We start from the raw sequence: 18,000 nt of genomic DNA, 5'->3' as shown, positions 1-18,000 counted from the left end.
TCTAAAAAAAGACCTGATTGGTTTATTTTTATGGTTGGAAATAAAATAAAAAAATTTCTGACGTTTGGGTGGCAATTTCGATCTCAGAATCACTTAATAACATCAGGATTTAGAGACGCCCTAACCTAAAAATGCGCAAAACTTGTTTTTTGTTACATTTAAGGTTATAAATACTGATCTTCTTCAAAATCCATTTTTAATTGTTCAATTATATCTTATCCTTTCCGAGAACTCTCTTGTATTCAACGTTTTTTTATTCTATACGCCATATGGGATACGTCATATTGGATCCGCCATTTTGAATTTTGTAATTCTGTAATTCGTAATCAGCGACCCCGAAAACCTCAAGAACTAGTGGGAATTTAGGTGTTTATATTTGATTGTTCACCTGTTGCTAGTCATTTTCGGAATATCGAGGAACACGCTAAACTAATCAATTTTAACAGACGATTTTTCGAAAAGGAAAGAAGATTTTCAAACAATTCAAAACGAATTTTGAAGGGGAAGATTAGTTCTTTCAGATGTTTTGAGCTTTATGGAGAAATTTACCTCGTGATGTAGCATAACCTCAAATATAGACAGGGTTGTTCGAACTTTTAGGTCAAAAGATCTCTAAAACCTAACATGATGAAGCAATTCTGATATCGGATTCAGAAAAACCTTTCGAAAGGTATCTGGATCTGGTTTGTGTTATTTTCTCTCATAATTTTTTGCAACAAAATTTACTTATTAGGTTGTTTTTTCTCTTATCTTTTTACTCAACTGTTTTTCTGATTGCTGACTCTGATTCTGATTACACAAGTATGTCTACAATTATTACATTCTGTCCGATTAAAATATGCTATCTACTGCAAAGAGATACCTAAATCGCAATAAATGTATCACCCTGTACCTATCTGTCTAGCCTCTGTCTCTAAATGCTTTAATAACATAAGTTGATACAGTCCTACAGACAATAAAAGAGAAATCTCGAAAGTTGTTAGGCTAGTATATTGAAATTTCCGACATAGAAGTTAAAATTAAATTATCACGAGAATATGAATATTATTAATAATAACTAAGTATTTAGTATTTAGTATCACGTGGTGTGTTATACGCTGTATATATTTTTATGTGCCTACATTCTACCCTGTATTTAAAATTTAAATTATTCTAAATTATTACAGAATTATTGCTAATTTGACAAAATATATAAATACATATATTTACCACTGTACTATTCATTAAGGTCTAAAGAATATAAAATAATCCTCAGCCCTTTTATGCCGGGCCTACTTGACTGCCATTTAAACCTTTTTATTAATCTGTGACTGCCATCACGTACGTAGTTTCATGGCCCACGGCCTGCTATTAGAAACTTTAAAACCTAAAGGTAGTAAATAATTGCCTTCTCACGACCTACTATGTGTTAAGAGTAAAAAGAGTATTAGATCGCATTGTGCGGAATAGGGTGAGCGAATATGTTCTTTTTTTGGTAAGAATTTAATTTATGAAATTATTTGATTTCAGTGGCTCGTGCCGAAGAAAAACCGGAGTATACCAGGTGGATACAACCAATGAGGTGGTGTTTGAAAATCATCGGTTCATTCGATCACTAGCCATGGGCTTAGGAAAGAGGTACATACATATTAACTGATATTTTCTTAATACTATCTACTACAAAGGTAACCTCGATCAAGTCTACATTTAATTTTTTGTTTTGCGTATAGAAACTGCGAAAATCCAAAAAATTAAACTATCTGGTTTATTTATTAAAATTTTATCGTTTTAGTAATATTTTTGGTAGTAATGTGACATTTATTATATTTTTAACAATAAATCAAGTTCCTGCTGATAAAATGTCACCTAATTATTGCATTTTTTATGTTTACTGGCATGTTAGCAGTTAGCCATAGATTTTTGATAACCTTTTACCTTTTGGCATTATTTATGTATTTTTGGGTGCCAGTTTGGTAAAAATAATCTCTTCATTCACTACAAGCATGATTGTAAAGTACATAAGTATATATTAATACTATTATTAAAACCGAAAGAAAAAAATAGTTTCGTGTATTTATGTAAATTTATAAAGGATCTGCGTCTCATTAAATATATATTTGTCTTCATTATGCGATCTGCGTTTGCTTTTCGTATTTAGCGAAGATTTTGCATGAATGAATAATTAATTATAAACTTGAATTGAAAGAGCGAGGAACTTGGTATATTTAATTTTTTTCTCAGTAATTCCTCTCTGCCAAGACCGATAGATGTTTGTGTACGTTATGGAATTTTTACAGACATTATAAAATCAAAAAATAGAAGTCTTATTTTTAATTATTACTGGAGTTAACTTTTAACTACCGATCATGCAGTGTAGTTACGACTGGTCTGGATATTTTTTTAGTTCTACTTTTCAGTTGTTAGTAAAAGCGTAATAAAAATATTTTGTGGGTATATTAAGGCTCCAGAGAGTTGAAAAACTGAGTATTCCGCAAGGACCAATCCTTAGACTAGTAAGTAAAAGCAATATACAAAAATGTACTATAAAATTTATTAAAAATAATCACTCACCCTCGATACGGACATCCTAAAACTATGGTACAGTGTTCTTCTGGAATACTTTGTTGTACAGTACCGATGTTTTCGCCGATTTGTCTGTTTTTATACATTTCCACCAACATGTCGCAGCAAATGTAATATGGTTTAATACTATTTGCCGAAGATCATAATTCCTTCGATAAGAAAAACAAAATTAATATGTAGTATTTGCCAATTATTCGGGTCTGTGATAACTGGATTTAATTAAAATCCCAATCAATGCGAATAAATAAATGCATATGCATGGCATCGTGTTTGCTTTACTTTGGATTTCTACGGACGCTTTAATCTCCAACAGTATGTTATTCTTGAAAAAATAAATGTTAGTTATTGTATATTGCATATATACAACGTTTCTCCTTTCATGGAATTACGCTTTACTCAATTGTAAAGGTATTAAAATAATTCAAAGAGATACAAAATTGTGCAACATAACCTAACTTAACAAATCCCCCTCTATATCTTTTTAACCGTTGAAAATATCGAAAAACTAACTCTGGCGTCACTCTAGCTCTTCTCCGAAGATTCCAGCAAACCAAACCTCATCTTTCTAGGTTGAGAAATAAAAAAGTTACGGGCTTGGTTAGTTTAAAGAATTTTAGGTGAGTCACGTGACATAACCTAACTTAACAAACCCCTCTCTATATTTTCTAATCGTTGAAAATATAGAAAAATTAATGCTGGCGTCCCTCTAGCATTTCGTCCAGATTCCAGCAAACCAAACCGCATTCTTCATGGTCAAGGAATAAAAAAGTTACGGGCTGTTCGCCTGTTTCAAAAATTAGCATTGAATTATACCATCAATATCTAGTAAAGCTACTAATAAATAATTATTATTAAAAATAAGGAAAAAGATCTTAAGGGGTCTTAACCATATAAGTAAACATTTGATTATACAATTTTTTTTTGTATTTTTCCTAGCACTTTTTCGTGAATTTTTGATGTGATAGCTCAATTCAGACACCCGATTCGTGATCAGGGGGCAAGAATACTATGGATAACATATGTCGCATGAAAAGTACAGACAACTTTTTTTTTGCGTGACTGATATGTTATTATTACAAAACGATTTTGTTAGAATTAGCTAACGTCTTTACAATAGAGTAAAAAAATGAGATTTAATAATAAAAATTATGTTTTATTTCCTCTTAGTTGAATATTAAATGTTTTGACATTTTAGCAGGTAATAATTGCCTGCTAGGCAATTATTCTGACACAACCAAATTTGATTTTAGTTATTGACGTTCGGTTCAAAATTTAAAAAGAGCTGGATTTCTTTAAAAAAATATATATTAGCGAATTTATAATCTAAAAGTCAATTCTAATTTAGCGTACCCACGAATCTTTCTCTGCTAAATTTTAATGAAGTGTTTTTAATTATTAAAGATAGATAAGCTTTTCCTTTCTGATTTTTATAAAATTACTCAATACGTCACTGATTTTTTTTTATCTAGTTGGTAACAAACAAAATATTCCAATAAAAAATACGTGGCAAAAAAACAAACAAAATAATATAACAACTATAAGTAACTAAATAATTCTCTCAATTTCAATTAACCAACTTCCTTTTTCTATGCATTTTTCGACTATTTTATTATTATTTTTCATCCACATATCGCTTAATTTTATTTTTTAGAGTTTTTATACTACAGAGTTTATCCCTATATATTTTTTTCTTAATAATGTTCCAGAAATGACGATAATTATTTAATATTGTAATTTTGTTTCTCATTTTGCCATAATGAATTTTCAAAAGTGTGAAAATATTAGCAGCAGGTACACAAATCTTTTTTTTAACAGTTGGATAGAAAAAGTTTAGTCAATAATTTGATAGTTTAATAAAACAAAAATTAAAAGGAGAAACGTATCTATCTATAATAATTTAAAAAAATAGTTATGCTGAAGCAAAAAATTAAATGTATGGATACTTATGCCCCGTGCATTTTATTCAATTTTGCTGCATAGGCGATTCTGGGAATGCTAAATTACTAACGTTTAACTGAAAAAAATATGTTTTTTATAGATTCACCCTCTTTTTAATTTCAGATACCTATGACTGAATTCAATTTTGCTTGGTAGAATTTTTCCAGCTGGGCCACTGCTTTCTTTTACCATGTTAATGAGAAACTAATTAAAAAAAAGAAAAAATAAACCTCTCATACAAATTACGTTGCTTCATATCGCTTTCTCAAGCTGTATTTAATTATTTTTTTGTCCTCACAAGTCATGTCAAAGTTGGAAACCCTCCGCAATTCCTTTTTTTTTTTTCAAAGGAGTGTCAAGTTTTCAAATGTCGTCTGTATTAGACATTTTTTCTTATTTAAATTTATCGTTTTGTTTCGCTTTGGACCCGCATACACTCTGGAAATCGATGAAATGTCATTTCAGGTAGTCTACATTCTGAGAGATAATCTAATCAAAGAAGAATCATATCTCGAAGGTTGTTTTAAAATCGGAATTTTTTCCTCATTTATATTTAGCATTTAGTCCATCCTTATATCTCAAATCCCCGCAAGTTCATGAAATATTATTTGAGGATAGCAGGTAAAAGAAAATCATGAAAAGTTACTAATGAAGTAACGGATAACGTGCAGAAAATAATTTAGGATAAAAGCAGCTGCTTCAAACTACGTTTGTGAGGCACCAGACACTTAAAAGTCACTTCAGAATAAAACACAATACCTCAAAACAGCCTCAGAACGTATTTCCATATATCAAATGGGTTCAAAATCAATCAAAATCCCTCGTATTTGGTTTAGAATTCTTCAAAAAGCATCAAAACTTCTTTTAAATTTTTCGAGAGTATTTGCCCCCTCATTGATTTGGGTGACGTTTTTCGGAAGTAGGTACTTCACGATATATAAAAGTTTTCTATTTCGAAGTGTTTCCAAGTTGTCCAATGTGTTTTGAAGTTTTCGTGGTATTTTGACGTATTTCGACAAGCTTCTCGAAGGATATTCAGGCAATCAATACATACCCAAGCACTTAATGATTTTTTAGTGTTTCGAAGTTTTTAAAAGTTTCCGATACATTTCGAATGTTGTATTAGTGTATTCTGCAGTCTTTCACATGTTTTAAAGGTGTGTTGGACCATCTCTTTGACAGCAAACTTGAAGAATTTTTATATTTTGTCGTATTCTAATCTGCTTCTAATCTGTTCCTTGACATATATTATTGCTGTTTTAAGTCAAAGAATTTTTAAGTATTTTGTATTACAATAGAAGTTTCAAATTGGCCGTTGGTAAACCCTTACACAAAATATAACACCGTTTACGAATTTAATTACCTATCTTCAGTTGTCTTTAAGAGAAACGTATTTCCCAAGAAATATGGATCACCCTGTACATAAGTTTTACAAAAATGTAATGGACGTATTAAATTTGTATGTTTTAAGAAAGATAAATAAGAAATTATAAATACATTATTATCTTTGTTTTGCTGTTTTAAATGTGAACTGGTGGCAAGTAAAATCAAGTTTTCTGAATTCGAATTCACTGCAATTTGCGCTCATGGCAAAGAACATTTTTTTCTAATCTAACCAACTCTATGGTCTTTCTAGTTTAGGAAATTCTATAGTACAACATAAAGTGACCACTCTGTATACGTAGATAATTTAGAACACACACTCTACGTCTTTACACAGTAAACCAGCGAATTCAGATGAGCGGAAATCGCATAAGCATTGCAGATTACAAACCCTGTACAATTTGTTAGTTATGAGTATGAGTCTCGGCAAGATCTGGCAAAATGAATTAATTTTAGCTTTTTTTTAGAATCAAACCAAAAAGTGCTCGGGTTTTGAAATTTTATATCAACAAGTTGCTGTTTCTTTTTTTAGAATCAGACAAAAACCTGTTTAGGTTACTACTAGGTTAATACCTATATCAAATTTACTGAAATAAATTCATAAATTTATTCATAAAATTCTTCAAAAACGATTAAGATTTTTTTCCATGTTATTTAATTAAAAAAATAACTAATCTCAGCTTATTCAAGAAAATGTATTAATTTTCAATTTGTTTTTATTTATTGTGGGTGTGGGTTTTATAGGTGGTACAGGTGGATGAATAAATATGCGTAATCATGCATGGACGACTGGATAGAAAGATATATGAATTCATAAATGGGGGGTGGATAAAAAGATGGATCCAGAACTCTACAACACGAATTATGCCATGAAAATGGCGTTTTTAAGCATTTTGATCTATTTTCTGTTTTTGATTGAAATTGGACCAGCTTGTCTGACTCTGTGATGATAAATTAGAATTAAACGAGTGAAAAATCATACGTCTAGTGAGCTGGTAGAATAATTTGATTTTTTATAACTCGTCGATCGTAAAAGACGTTTTTTGTTAATTTTGACTTGTTTTTAAAATTTTCCCGAACACTCAGACCCGTTGGGCCAAATCTGAAGGCAGATTCGGATTCAGCGAAAAAAAATACATGGAAATACATTGGTCTGAATACCAGATCCGATACTTTTTTTTGTTGGTCTGTGTAATTAAAGTAATATTTAAAAAACAGAAATTATGACATTTAAATGTTCGACTTAGTTTCTTTATGGTCTAACCTTGGGTTGCTTCTGTTATCCAATTACCTACTGGACTAGATATAAATAAAGAAAATACGCAATAATAAATAATAAGAATATACAATCAAATCGTCACGTATGTTTTCGGTTAATGTATTACACAGTTATTTGGTACAATTAAAACACAGGAACTAGGACAGACAAACTATGTATTATAAAGGCTATAATCGAAATTATATTACATATTTAAAATTTGATGCGAGGTACCTGCCTAGGCAGTCGAATATAATAGCATGGAATGTGTTAATCTAAATAAATAGTATATAAAATATTACAAACGGATATCGTAGGTATCTGTTTATTTTCGCAAACTGTCGAAGTAATGATTAACTTCCCTCTTTTCAATTTTCAGGAAAATTACGCCGGAGGAGATATTGCCGCCCTGCAGCCACGGCATCTTCCGGCAGAAAACTGCAACATGCGAGCACTTATCGCTCAGCGGATACGCTAGGGTGGCGAAGCAGTCGTTCGGTAATCTCCTGTCGAGAAAGATGGCGACAAGTACAAGTCAACCTTCAGTGCCCTGGTCAAATATTAAAGATGATTACGAACTGGGAAAAGTTATCGGTTAGTATTAAACGAAATTATATTCCACGTTCATAAATCTTCAAGCGGGTGTGTAAAACGTTAGTGTCCGGTTAGTGTTTCATACTAAAAAAGTGATATTTCAAGTTTATTTTAGGTTATGTACTTTTTTGGTGTTTCCATTCCGGTACAAGTTTTTTGCATTTGCAATGTAATAGCTTACTAATTAAGGTGAAATGGATTGATATGTATTTTTCTAGAGGTGTTCTTGTACCGACAAAAACGTTTTATTTGTTTCTAAAAAGAGGTAAAGGGGGTGTAACGTTTATTTTTCTACTTCAGCCACTTATTCAGTTGGTGCAAGATGCTTTTCAATTGATTTGTTTTGAAAATCATCCTATTGACTTTATTTAAATCGGTTTAATTAGACTTTATAGATTTTTAATTTGAATGTTTTCTACAACAGGTTCATTGACATCAATTGACTTCTTTTGGAATACAGATGAGATGCTATACAGTTTCTGAATATATAAACAAACAAATGTTCTTGCATGTTCTAGTCAATTTCATGGAATTTTTAAAAGTGAAAGGTATTAATATAAATCAGTTAAGTGTAATAATGAGTAATTAATATGTGATAGGTAAAATGTAGTTCTACGTGTGTCATATTTTATCAGTTTTTTTTCTTATCTAAAAAAAGTCCTTGAAGGTGCTAATTTAATAATTTTTGTTAAGAGCTGTGACCAGCAGATCCTAGAAAATACATGAAGGGTATTCCAAGACTACAAATGAGTAGGCCTTACTAGAATTTTATATTATCAGTTACATCATAACCATAATCTAATGTTTTATTTGAATTAGATAAGCCACAGCAAAATTATTCACAAACTATTTTAAATTTTAACTAAAGGTCATCGTACTTTATCTGTGAATAAAACTAAATGCATTATGAAAATAATTGTTTTATTTAAGTTCTAGATCTTACTTGGGCTTGATAAATCTAACTAATCACATTTTATCACATATTAAATGAAACGGAACTGATTTATGTTAATAAACTTGGCAAATTTGATGAAGTAATACATTTATTTTTTTAACACTTTTTTTGATAGCACTAAATTTTCCTTATTTATTATTAAATAAATTTCTAGATAGGACCATTGATTAAAAAAAAGAACTGTTATCATAGGAGTTGTCAGTTATATAAAAAATTTTCTCATTAATTTTAAATCAGGGGTTGGAGCAACTGCGGTGGTCCACGGTGCCTTTTGCAAGCCAAGAAATGAAAAATGTGCCATCAAGAGGATCAACCTGGAGAAATGGAACACCTCTATGGACGAATTACTCAAAGAAATTCAAGCCATGAGCAGCTGCAACCACGAGAATGCGGTAACCTATTACACCAGCTTTGTAGTGAAAGAAGAACTTTGGCTGGTCTTGAAATTGCTAGAAGGTAAAGTTTTTCTTTTTTGAAATTAAAAAATATGTATGTCATTCTGTGTATTCGAAGAGAATTGGACGTAATTGAAAAAAATTAGGAAATGATTAGGTCATATGTGTTAGGAAGTAATTATACACTTTAACTAGTTAAAAATAAAAAAAAGCATTATTATGTCATGATTATTTTTGACATTTATGAATTTTTTTGGCTTAGTATATCCAGGTTGGGTAGTTTTTTCGATTATTATTAGTTTTTGGAGGGTAATTATTCATTTAATTACATCATTTTTACTTTGAACCAACTGTTTTAAGGGGACATATACAATATACAATTAGACGGAAGAAAGAGAGTCAATTTTGAGGAATTTTTTAAACCAAGAAATATTCATTCTACATTCATTGGACTGTTTTTTTTTGAATTCATTCATTGTCAAAATGGCGGAGCTGTGGTAGAGAGTCACAGCAAGGTTGTGGCGTGATTAACTCCCTGTGAAATTCGATTTGCAACAAAATTTTCTTATTTAAAACACTTGTAGTTTCCATGTGACATTGAGAAAACTGGAAAAAATGCAAATTTAAAAAAACGACATGCATTTAAAGACAAAAATCGAATTTTCTTGCGAAATTTCTGCAGAATTTGTATAAAAAATGTTTTTTTTTTCAAAATTTTTTTAAATCAATTTCTGTAATATAGAAGGTATTAACACTAATACCTAACATTATCAAAATTTCTTCCAAGAGGGAACTCAATCGGTTCAATAGTTTTTGTGTAATCGTGTACACCAGTTTCAGAAATGTATGTAGTTTTGAGAAAAACGCGTTTAAAGTTTCGACATGTGAAAAACCAATTTTAAGACCACTTATGTGTTAATCAACGACACCAGGCCCTTCAGTTTTCTCATAATTCGTCTCTCCTTGCTTTTCGGGCCATCTGGTCGACGAGTTTACTTGCCCGTGTGCGCTCTTGCTTTTACCTGCATGGACATGCACAACGTTTACAGGCTGTAACTTCCAGAGTTTTTCGATTTTTGCTTCCAAACATTCAGAATATATTCTTCACATATAGTTCTATCGTTTAAGAATATAAAAAAAATTGTTTTTTCTATTTGTTGTAATTGTATATGTCCCCTTAAGATTTATAAGGATTTAATTCATTTTATTGAAACAATAATGTTTTTCTACAGTTGCACTTGTTTTTATATTGATGGAAATATTTGTTCCAGTATCTAAAAGATAAAAAGTGTGACATTATAGTTTTGTTGCTTTTTACTGCACATAAACTTCCCTCAAGCCATCTAAATTGTTGTCTATACAATTGAATTTTTTGCTTCTTCATCAGGATATATATTTCGAAATATTTATGGGACAAATAAACATTTGAAGGTCATGTTTATTATGTTGTGATGTTTATAAAATATTTATTAGTATAAAAATAAACACTGTAGCAATAAGTGAATGAATGAAACGATTACAATATGATATTAATTTAGCAGCAATAACTTATCGAACTTCTAAAATATTTTTCCATATTCTGTGTTGATGAAGTAACATGTAGTAGGATTTGTGTTTATTTTAAGGTGGTAGTTTGTTGGACATAATAAAACACAAAATGAGGATATCGAATTGTAAACATGGGGTGTTTGATGAAGCCACGATTGCCACTGTCTTAAGGGAGGTACTGAAGGGCTTGGAATATTTTCACAGTAACGGACAGATCCACAGGTAAGAACGCTGTCGTTTTGTCCGCAATTTACAACTTAATTCTGCTAAGAATGCTCTAGGCAAACACATATAATTTGTAGGGATATAAAAGCAGGTAACATTCTTCTCGGCGAAGATGGAACAGTGCAAATCGCAGATTTCGGCGTGTCTGCCTGGTTGGCCACTGGTAGGGACATTTCTCGTGAGAAAGTCAGACACACGTTCGTGGGGACGCCCTGTTGGATGGCCCCCGAGGTCATGGAACAGGTACGAGCAGTATGTGTTCTTTTTCTATCTTAACATTTCCTTATACCGATGGGTATGTTGTGTTAACACTTTTAGACATTTTTTTCACTCGAGATGAAAAAATTATAAGCTGTAATTATTTTTTTTTTAAATATTGGTTCGTTATACCTATTTATTATTGATTTAATCATATTTTTATTTGTGTATTGATGCATAAAGTGGCATAATTAATCTGCGTCCTCTGTAATTGCGACCGTCACGTCTGGGTATTGACATAATGCCAATCATGAATATTTATTGGTGTAGTATTGGGTCTGATTCCATCTGGCCAATTTAAAATGCAAATTCTTAATCGCTCGTCTCGTTTTCCCAATTAAGACTTTCTTTATTTATACAGGCAGCGCAAATACCTTATTAAGAAATCATTGATAAATGCATTTGTCCTTTCAAGATATCTTTATCTGTCCCTGACAGTACTGATAAAGGTACACAGTCATAAAATAAACCCACAGCGTGGATTATAATTATCAGTATAATATCAGTTTTATGAGTTGTTTTATTTGTTATTTATAATTATTCTAATTGGGGGGGATATATTGATTGTATTTATGGATTTATTGTAATTTCAGAGAATCCACTTATCTTTTTATGATGCACAAGAATAAATAATTCATACTTACTATACATTTCAAATATATTGATCTCCCATTTTGAATGCGAAAGTTCTTAAATTATTATTTTTTTTTCATTCACAAACTAAACATAGTGCTTTAAAAAAATAGTAAATATTTTTACTTGTAATTTATGCTGAATGTGAAGGATCCATTGAATTAGCTTCACAAATGACTCTGAAAAGTGTTAATTCATATTTAAAATAATAACAGCTTGAATGTTTTGCTCCGATTACAAAATAAAATACTCCAAATTATTTGTAGGATCATGGTTACGATTTCAAGGCAGACATTTGGTCCTTCGGCATAACGGCGATAGAGATGGCCACGGGAACAGCCCCTTACCACAAATACCCACCCATGAAGGTACTTATGTTGACCCTACAGAATGATCCCCCAACTTTAGACACTGGAGCCGATGAAAAAGATCAATACAAGGTAAATAAGTCGTAACTTCAATCCGTGTTGTCTACATCGTGTTTTTTTTTAGGCATACGGAAAAACATTTAGGAAAATGATAACGGATTGTCTCCAGAAGGAACCTGCGAAAAGGCCTACCGCTGCGGAATTACTCAAGCACCCGTTCTTCAAAAAGGCGAAAGACAAGAAATACCTGCAGCAAACGTTGGTGGCCATCGGGCCCAGCTTGGAAACTAGAGTCCAGAAAGTGAGTTTCTTTAAGCTTTTATTTAAACGATAGTTTAACATCCCGTTTTATTCCGTAGGCATCTAAGAGACAGCCGGGTGCTTCTGGGCGCCTCCACAGGAAAGAAACGGGCGAGTGGGTGTGGTCGAGCGAGGACGAGGGGGACGGTGGGGATTCCAGCGAAAGCGACACAGATTCGAAACCTATGAATACTTTGGCATCGGTAGGATCTTCCGGGTCCGATCATGAGAGTAGTGAGGGAGATCCGCCACCCGTTAATTTGGTATTGAGGATGAGGTAAGATACCGAAAATTATAATTGTAATGCTGAGTTTTTTTGAACGTGTTTTTTATGTTTTACCTAGAGAGCCCCATCGACAGTTTCCTTCCTTGAGGTTTGTACCATTCCTTTCATTAATCCTTGTTTTCTTCCTCTAGCTTTTAGCGCAATCACTTTTTTTAGGCAGTACTTCAAATTACTACGATTTTTTAAAAGTTCTTTATTATTGCTTTTTTTTTAGTAGTTATATAGCGTAACTTATAATTTAAATGCTAATTTTTGTCAAAAATTCTGAGTATTTTTGTATTTCCGAGGACATAGACGAAAAGTAGTTCAAATGTATCAGACTCGATTTTCGAGTAAAATTGATTGGCGAAAACTAAACAAACAGAACAAAATAAATATTTTTCATTTTTAGTAGTTTTGTATCGTCGAGCAACTTATTCATTGTGAAACATTTTATTTTTATTAGTTTCATGTTTTTTATTACATTTTTTAACTCGTAACTCAGTCTTCTATTTTTTTAAGTACTCCACGTGTTTTGGTTTCCAAAATTTTCTGTTCAAATAATGTAATATACACGATAAACTTTGCATCAAAATTAATAGACAGTAAAAATAGACAACAATGATTACAATGCCGAGTTTTCGTCACAATATGCCTTTGTTATCTTATTTAGAGAGCCCTATTGTAAGTTTTCTTCCCCAAGGTGTGTACCATTTCCCATATAAATCCATTTTCTTCCTCCATCTTTTAGATTTTTTTTTAAAGTCAATATGTATTTCCAATGATATTTTTTTTTAAATAAAGTTAACTGACTGTTCGTAAATATTAAAGTGGTGTTATTTTGATAATAAAGCGTAGAACCCATGCCGTTTTTTAAGGAATAAGCTCACATACAGAACTTTCATGACGAAAAAATTCCAACGAAATTTAGAAAGTTAAAAATTGATATAGAGCTGGCCAACTCCGAGATCTTGAAAAGTCATACGTATCGTTAAATATTTTTTTCAGCCGTTTCTTATTTTTTGCAAAATTAATTTTTCATCATAATAATGCCTGTTTAAATTTCAATGATGTAGAGTGTACTAATTTCAATACTTTTTTGTAATTCCTGAGGAGATAGACAAAAAGTAGTTCAAATGTCTCTTGCGTATAGACTAGATTATAGTTTATATGTAAATTTTTGCAAAAGAATGATGTAGAGAGTGTACTAATTTCAATACTTTTTTGTAATTCTTGAGTAGACAAAAAGTAGTTCAAATGTCTCAAGCGTATAGACTATATTATAGTTTAAGTATACGTTAATTTTTGCAAAAAGTGTACTAATTTCAATACTTTCTGGGTTTTTTTTGTAATTCTTAAGATAGACAAAAAGTAGTTCAAATGTGTCAAGACTCAATTTTCAAGTAAAATTGATAAAAATTATAGCTCGATATTTCGTTTAAGGGATTTTTCATTTTTTGTCCTCTTTTTCATAATGTGGAATACTTTTTAATTTCGGAACATTTTTTATATTCATAATTTTTTGATTTCTGTTCTATATTTTAGTGTAGAATCCAATGGCAATATTTTTCCATAATTTTCGTTTCTTCAGTCATAACACGGATTTCTATTTTTTAAATCGAAAACTCTGTTTTTGGTTTTTGAAATATGCTTAGATTCTTTTTAAATGGCCTGTTATACTTAACATCAAAATTAACGTATCCCTAAAAATAAACTCCTATTTCAATTTTAAATTATAATTTTATTTCTCAGTAACGCTAAAATAAACGTCTTTGTTGAAATTTTAGTTTTCAGCATATACAGGGTAGTGTTAAGTTTCTCCTTTTAAAACTTATTAGTATTTTTTTTTGTAATTCAAATGTATAATACAATTCNTTTTATTACATTTTTTAACTCGTAACTCAGTCTTCTATTTTTTTAAGTACTCCACGTGTTTTGGTTTCCAAAATTTTCTGTTCAAATAATGTAATATACACGATAAACTTTGCATCAAAATTAATAGACAGTAAAAATAGACAATGATTATAATGCCGAGTTTTCGTCATAATATGCTTTTGTTATCTTACTTAGAGAGCCCTATCGTAAGTTTCCTTCCCCAAGGTGTGTACCATTTCCCATATAAATCCATTTTCTTCCTCCATCTTTTAGATTTTTTTAAAGTCAATATGTATTTCCAATGACTACATTTTTTTTTAATAAAGCTATCTGACTGCTCCTGAATATTAAAGTGATGCTATTTTGAAAATAAAGCTTAGAACCCATGCTGTTTTTTAAAGAAGGAGCTCATATACAGAACTTTCATGACGAAAAAATTCGAACGAAATTTAAAAAGTTAATATAGAGCTAGCCAACTCCGAGATATTGAAAAGAGTTTTACGTATTAATTTTTTTTTGGTTGTTTCTTATTTTTTGCAAAATTAATTTTTTGTCGTAGTAATGCCTGTTTAAATTTAAATTAGATACTACCCTTCCATTTTTCAAACTTTATAATATTGTATCAGAAAATACGTGTTGGTATCAGCTAATTATGAAAAATGATTATTTTGGAAATAAAAAAAAAGTGCAACCCTTTTCAAGATCTCAGAGTTGGCAACCCCTATTTTAATTCTTTATTTAGCAAAGTTCTTTTGAAATATTTTTATCACAAAAATTCTCTATGTGGGCCCAGAAGCATTCCCTAAAAACCAAAATGGGTCCTACAATTTATTAAGAAAATATGACCACTTTTTTTGAGCTGTTACTGATAAAGTTCTTTATTGGCAATATATTTCTTTTTCTGTAGTTATATGCCTATAGACTAAAATATAGTTTAAACGTTAATTTTTGCAAAAGAATGATGTAGAGAGTGTACTAATTTCAATACTTTTTTGTTTTTTTGTAATTCTCAAGGAGATAGACAAAAAGTAGTTCAAATGTCTCATGCCTATAGACTAGATTATAGTTTAAACGTTAATTTTTGCAAAAGAATGATGTACAGAGTGTACTAATTTCAATATTTTTTTTTTTTGGATTTTTTGTAATTCCTGAGATAGACAAAAGTAGTTCAAATGTCTCATGTGTATAGACTAGATTATAGTTTGTACGTTAATTTTTGCAAAAGAGTGATGTACAGAGTGTACTAATTTCAATACTTTTTGGGTTTTTTGTAATTCTTGAGATAGACAAAAAGTAGTTCAAATGTCTCATGCCTATAGACTAGATTATAGATGAAACGTTAATTTTTGCAAAAGAATGATGTACAGTGTACTAATTTCAATACTTTTTTGTTTTTTGCAATACCTCAAGAGATAGACAAAAAGTAGTTCAAATGTCTCAAGACTCGATTTTCGGGTAAAATTGATTGATGAAAACTAAAGCTCAATATTTCGTCTAAGGGATATGAGTATTTTTCATTTTTGTCCTCTTTTTCATAATGTGGAATACTTTTTAATTTCACCAATTTTTTATATTCGTAATTTCTTGCTTTCTGTTCATTTTGTGTACAATCCAGTGGCAATATTTTTCTATAACTTTTGTTTGTTGTCATAATACAGATTACTATTTTTTAAATTAAATGTGTTTTTGGTTTTTGAAATATGCTTAAAGATTCTTTTTAAATGGCCTGTTGTACTTAACATCAAAATTAACGTATTCCTAAAAATAAACTCGTATTTCAATTTTAGTTTTCAGCATATACAGGGTAGTGTTAAGTTTCTCCTTTTAAAACTTATTAGTATTTTTTTTTGTAATTCAAATGTATAATACAATTCACAGCATTTGTTACGATATATTAGATTTGTCTGTGGTAAAATTTTATCTAGGTCCCAAAAATAGAATGTTTCAGGTAAAACAGATTTGTTCACAATTAAAACGTCGGAAGCTAGAAAAATATCCGCCTGGATTCTATATAAAATATTTTCTTATTTTTTGTCTGTCCTTAGACAAAGTTTCAAATCAGTTACGAAGAAATTGTGTTTTCTAATTTTTACTGGGTGTTATGTAATGGGTAATTTGCAGGAACACGAGACGGGAACTTAACGATATCCGATTTGAGTTTGCGGTGGGCAAGGACTCGGCTGAAGGCATAGCTAGCGAGTTGGTGGGTGCAGGCCTAGTAGACGGCAGAGATATCACAGCAATAACACAAAACCTCCAGAAACTCATCGATCAGAGGGACACGATGAAAGTTGTAACTTTTCAGTTGGTAAGATGAAAATTGTAAAGTTCTTGCCATCTGTAATCAACTTACAATTCTTTTCAGAATTCTGCGTTAGGTAGTAACGAAACTCCCGACGATAAGGCCCTGATAGGTTACGCACAAATCTCTATAATGGACTGAAATAGACTGGATATTTACTCCCGATGCATACCAATATTCTCCTGGAATCTACTGATCATTGTACATATTGTAGATAGGTTTTATAAATGAATTAACGTTCCTCCAGTTTTGTTTCCCGGAAACTGCAGATCAGATCGTTTTTTATTTATTCTATTTTGGGCTTCTCGTCCGTCTGGATGGATTTTGATGTTAAAAATCGAGTAACAAAGCCAACTGATTATGTAAACCCCATCGAGGTTTTGTTAATATTTATTTTGCCGTTTCAGTCGCATTGTTATTTTTCTGAAGCATCTACAAAGTTTCTTTTTATGGAATTCTAGGTGGTTATAACGAGTACATAAAAACCATTTCTAAGGTTTGATTTGACAATAATCTTGCCTAAATTTGGTCTCAGTGAGATGTTTCTTTTCTATTACTAGCATTTTTGCTAGTTAATCGACAATGCAAAGGTATTTCGGAAAATACTCACCGAGATCAGTGCAGAATGTTTTAAAAAGTAGCAATCTTATCATGATCAATAGATTTCAAGCATTTGTACTTAAATAGTTCCACGGTACCAATTTACAAATTTTCATTGTAACAGTAATTTTATGTATTTAATCCTGTGTTGTATTTTTTGCTATATTTATTCCAGAAGTCGTTTTTGATCAATATTAAAGTCATAGTTTGTAAGTGATCGACAGAATGCCTTGTTAGATGAGATTGTAGCGTTTATTTAAAGTCTGTCGTGCTTGGCATCCTTAATATCAGAGGAATGTATTTATACGTAGGTCCCCGCCGGCCAGCCAATAAGTTGTAAGTGATCGATATTCAATAAAAATCAATATTATTTGTACATGGGATTGGTAAAATCTGTATATAGAATATTTATTTATTCCAATAACATAGTTGCAATATTAAACATGTGAAAAAGACCAGAAACAAGAGGTTTTATTTTCCCGTCCGTTAATTTATGCAGAATGTTCACCGCAATATATCTTTTATTTCTGTTACAACTAGT

The 18,000-nt window shown here is 30.9% G+C and overlaps 1 protein-coding gene across 1 annotated transcript; it reads left to right on the top strand.

The window, feature by feature from the left end:
• Positions 1–1,509: 1,509 nt before the first annotated feature.
• On the top strand, positions 1,510–17,914 carry LOC108910064 (serine/threonine-protein kinase OSR1; the record flags this gene model as incomplete). Its single annotated transcript, XM_018714560.1, has 10 exons — positions 1,510–1,617; positions 7,521–7,735; positions 8,928–9,146; positions 10,711–10,855; positions 10,936–11,101; positions 12,016–12,189; positions 12,242–12,418; positions 12,477–12,694; positions 16,679–16,865; positions 16,923–17,914. Coding segments are annotated over 10 exons (1,687 nt in total), but the record flags the coding sequence as incomplete, so codon positions are not given.
• Between the last annotated feature and the right edge of the window lie 86 nt (positions 17,915–18,000).

Source organism: Anoplophora glabripennis, unplaced genomic scaffold, assembly GCF_000390285.2.
Source record: "Anoplophora glabripennis isolate ALB-LARVAE unplaced genomic scaffold, Agla_2.0 scaffold619, whole genome shotgun sequence".
In the NCBI taxonomy this organism is placed as follows: domain Eukaryota; kingdom Metazoa; phylum Arthropoda; class Insecta; order Coleoptera; family Cerambycidae; genus Anoplophora; species Anoplophora glabripennis.
Note: the sequence above shows the minus strand (reverse complement) of the source record. Positions and strands in the feature narration are given on the sequence as shown.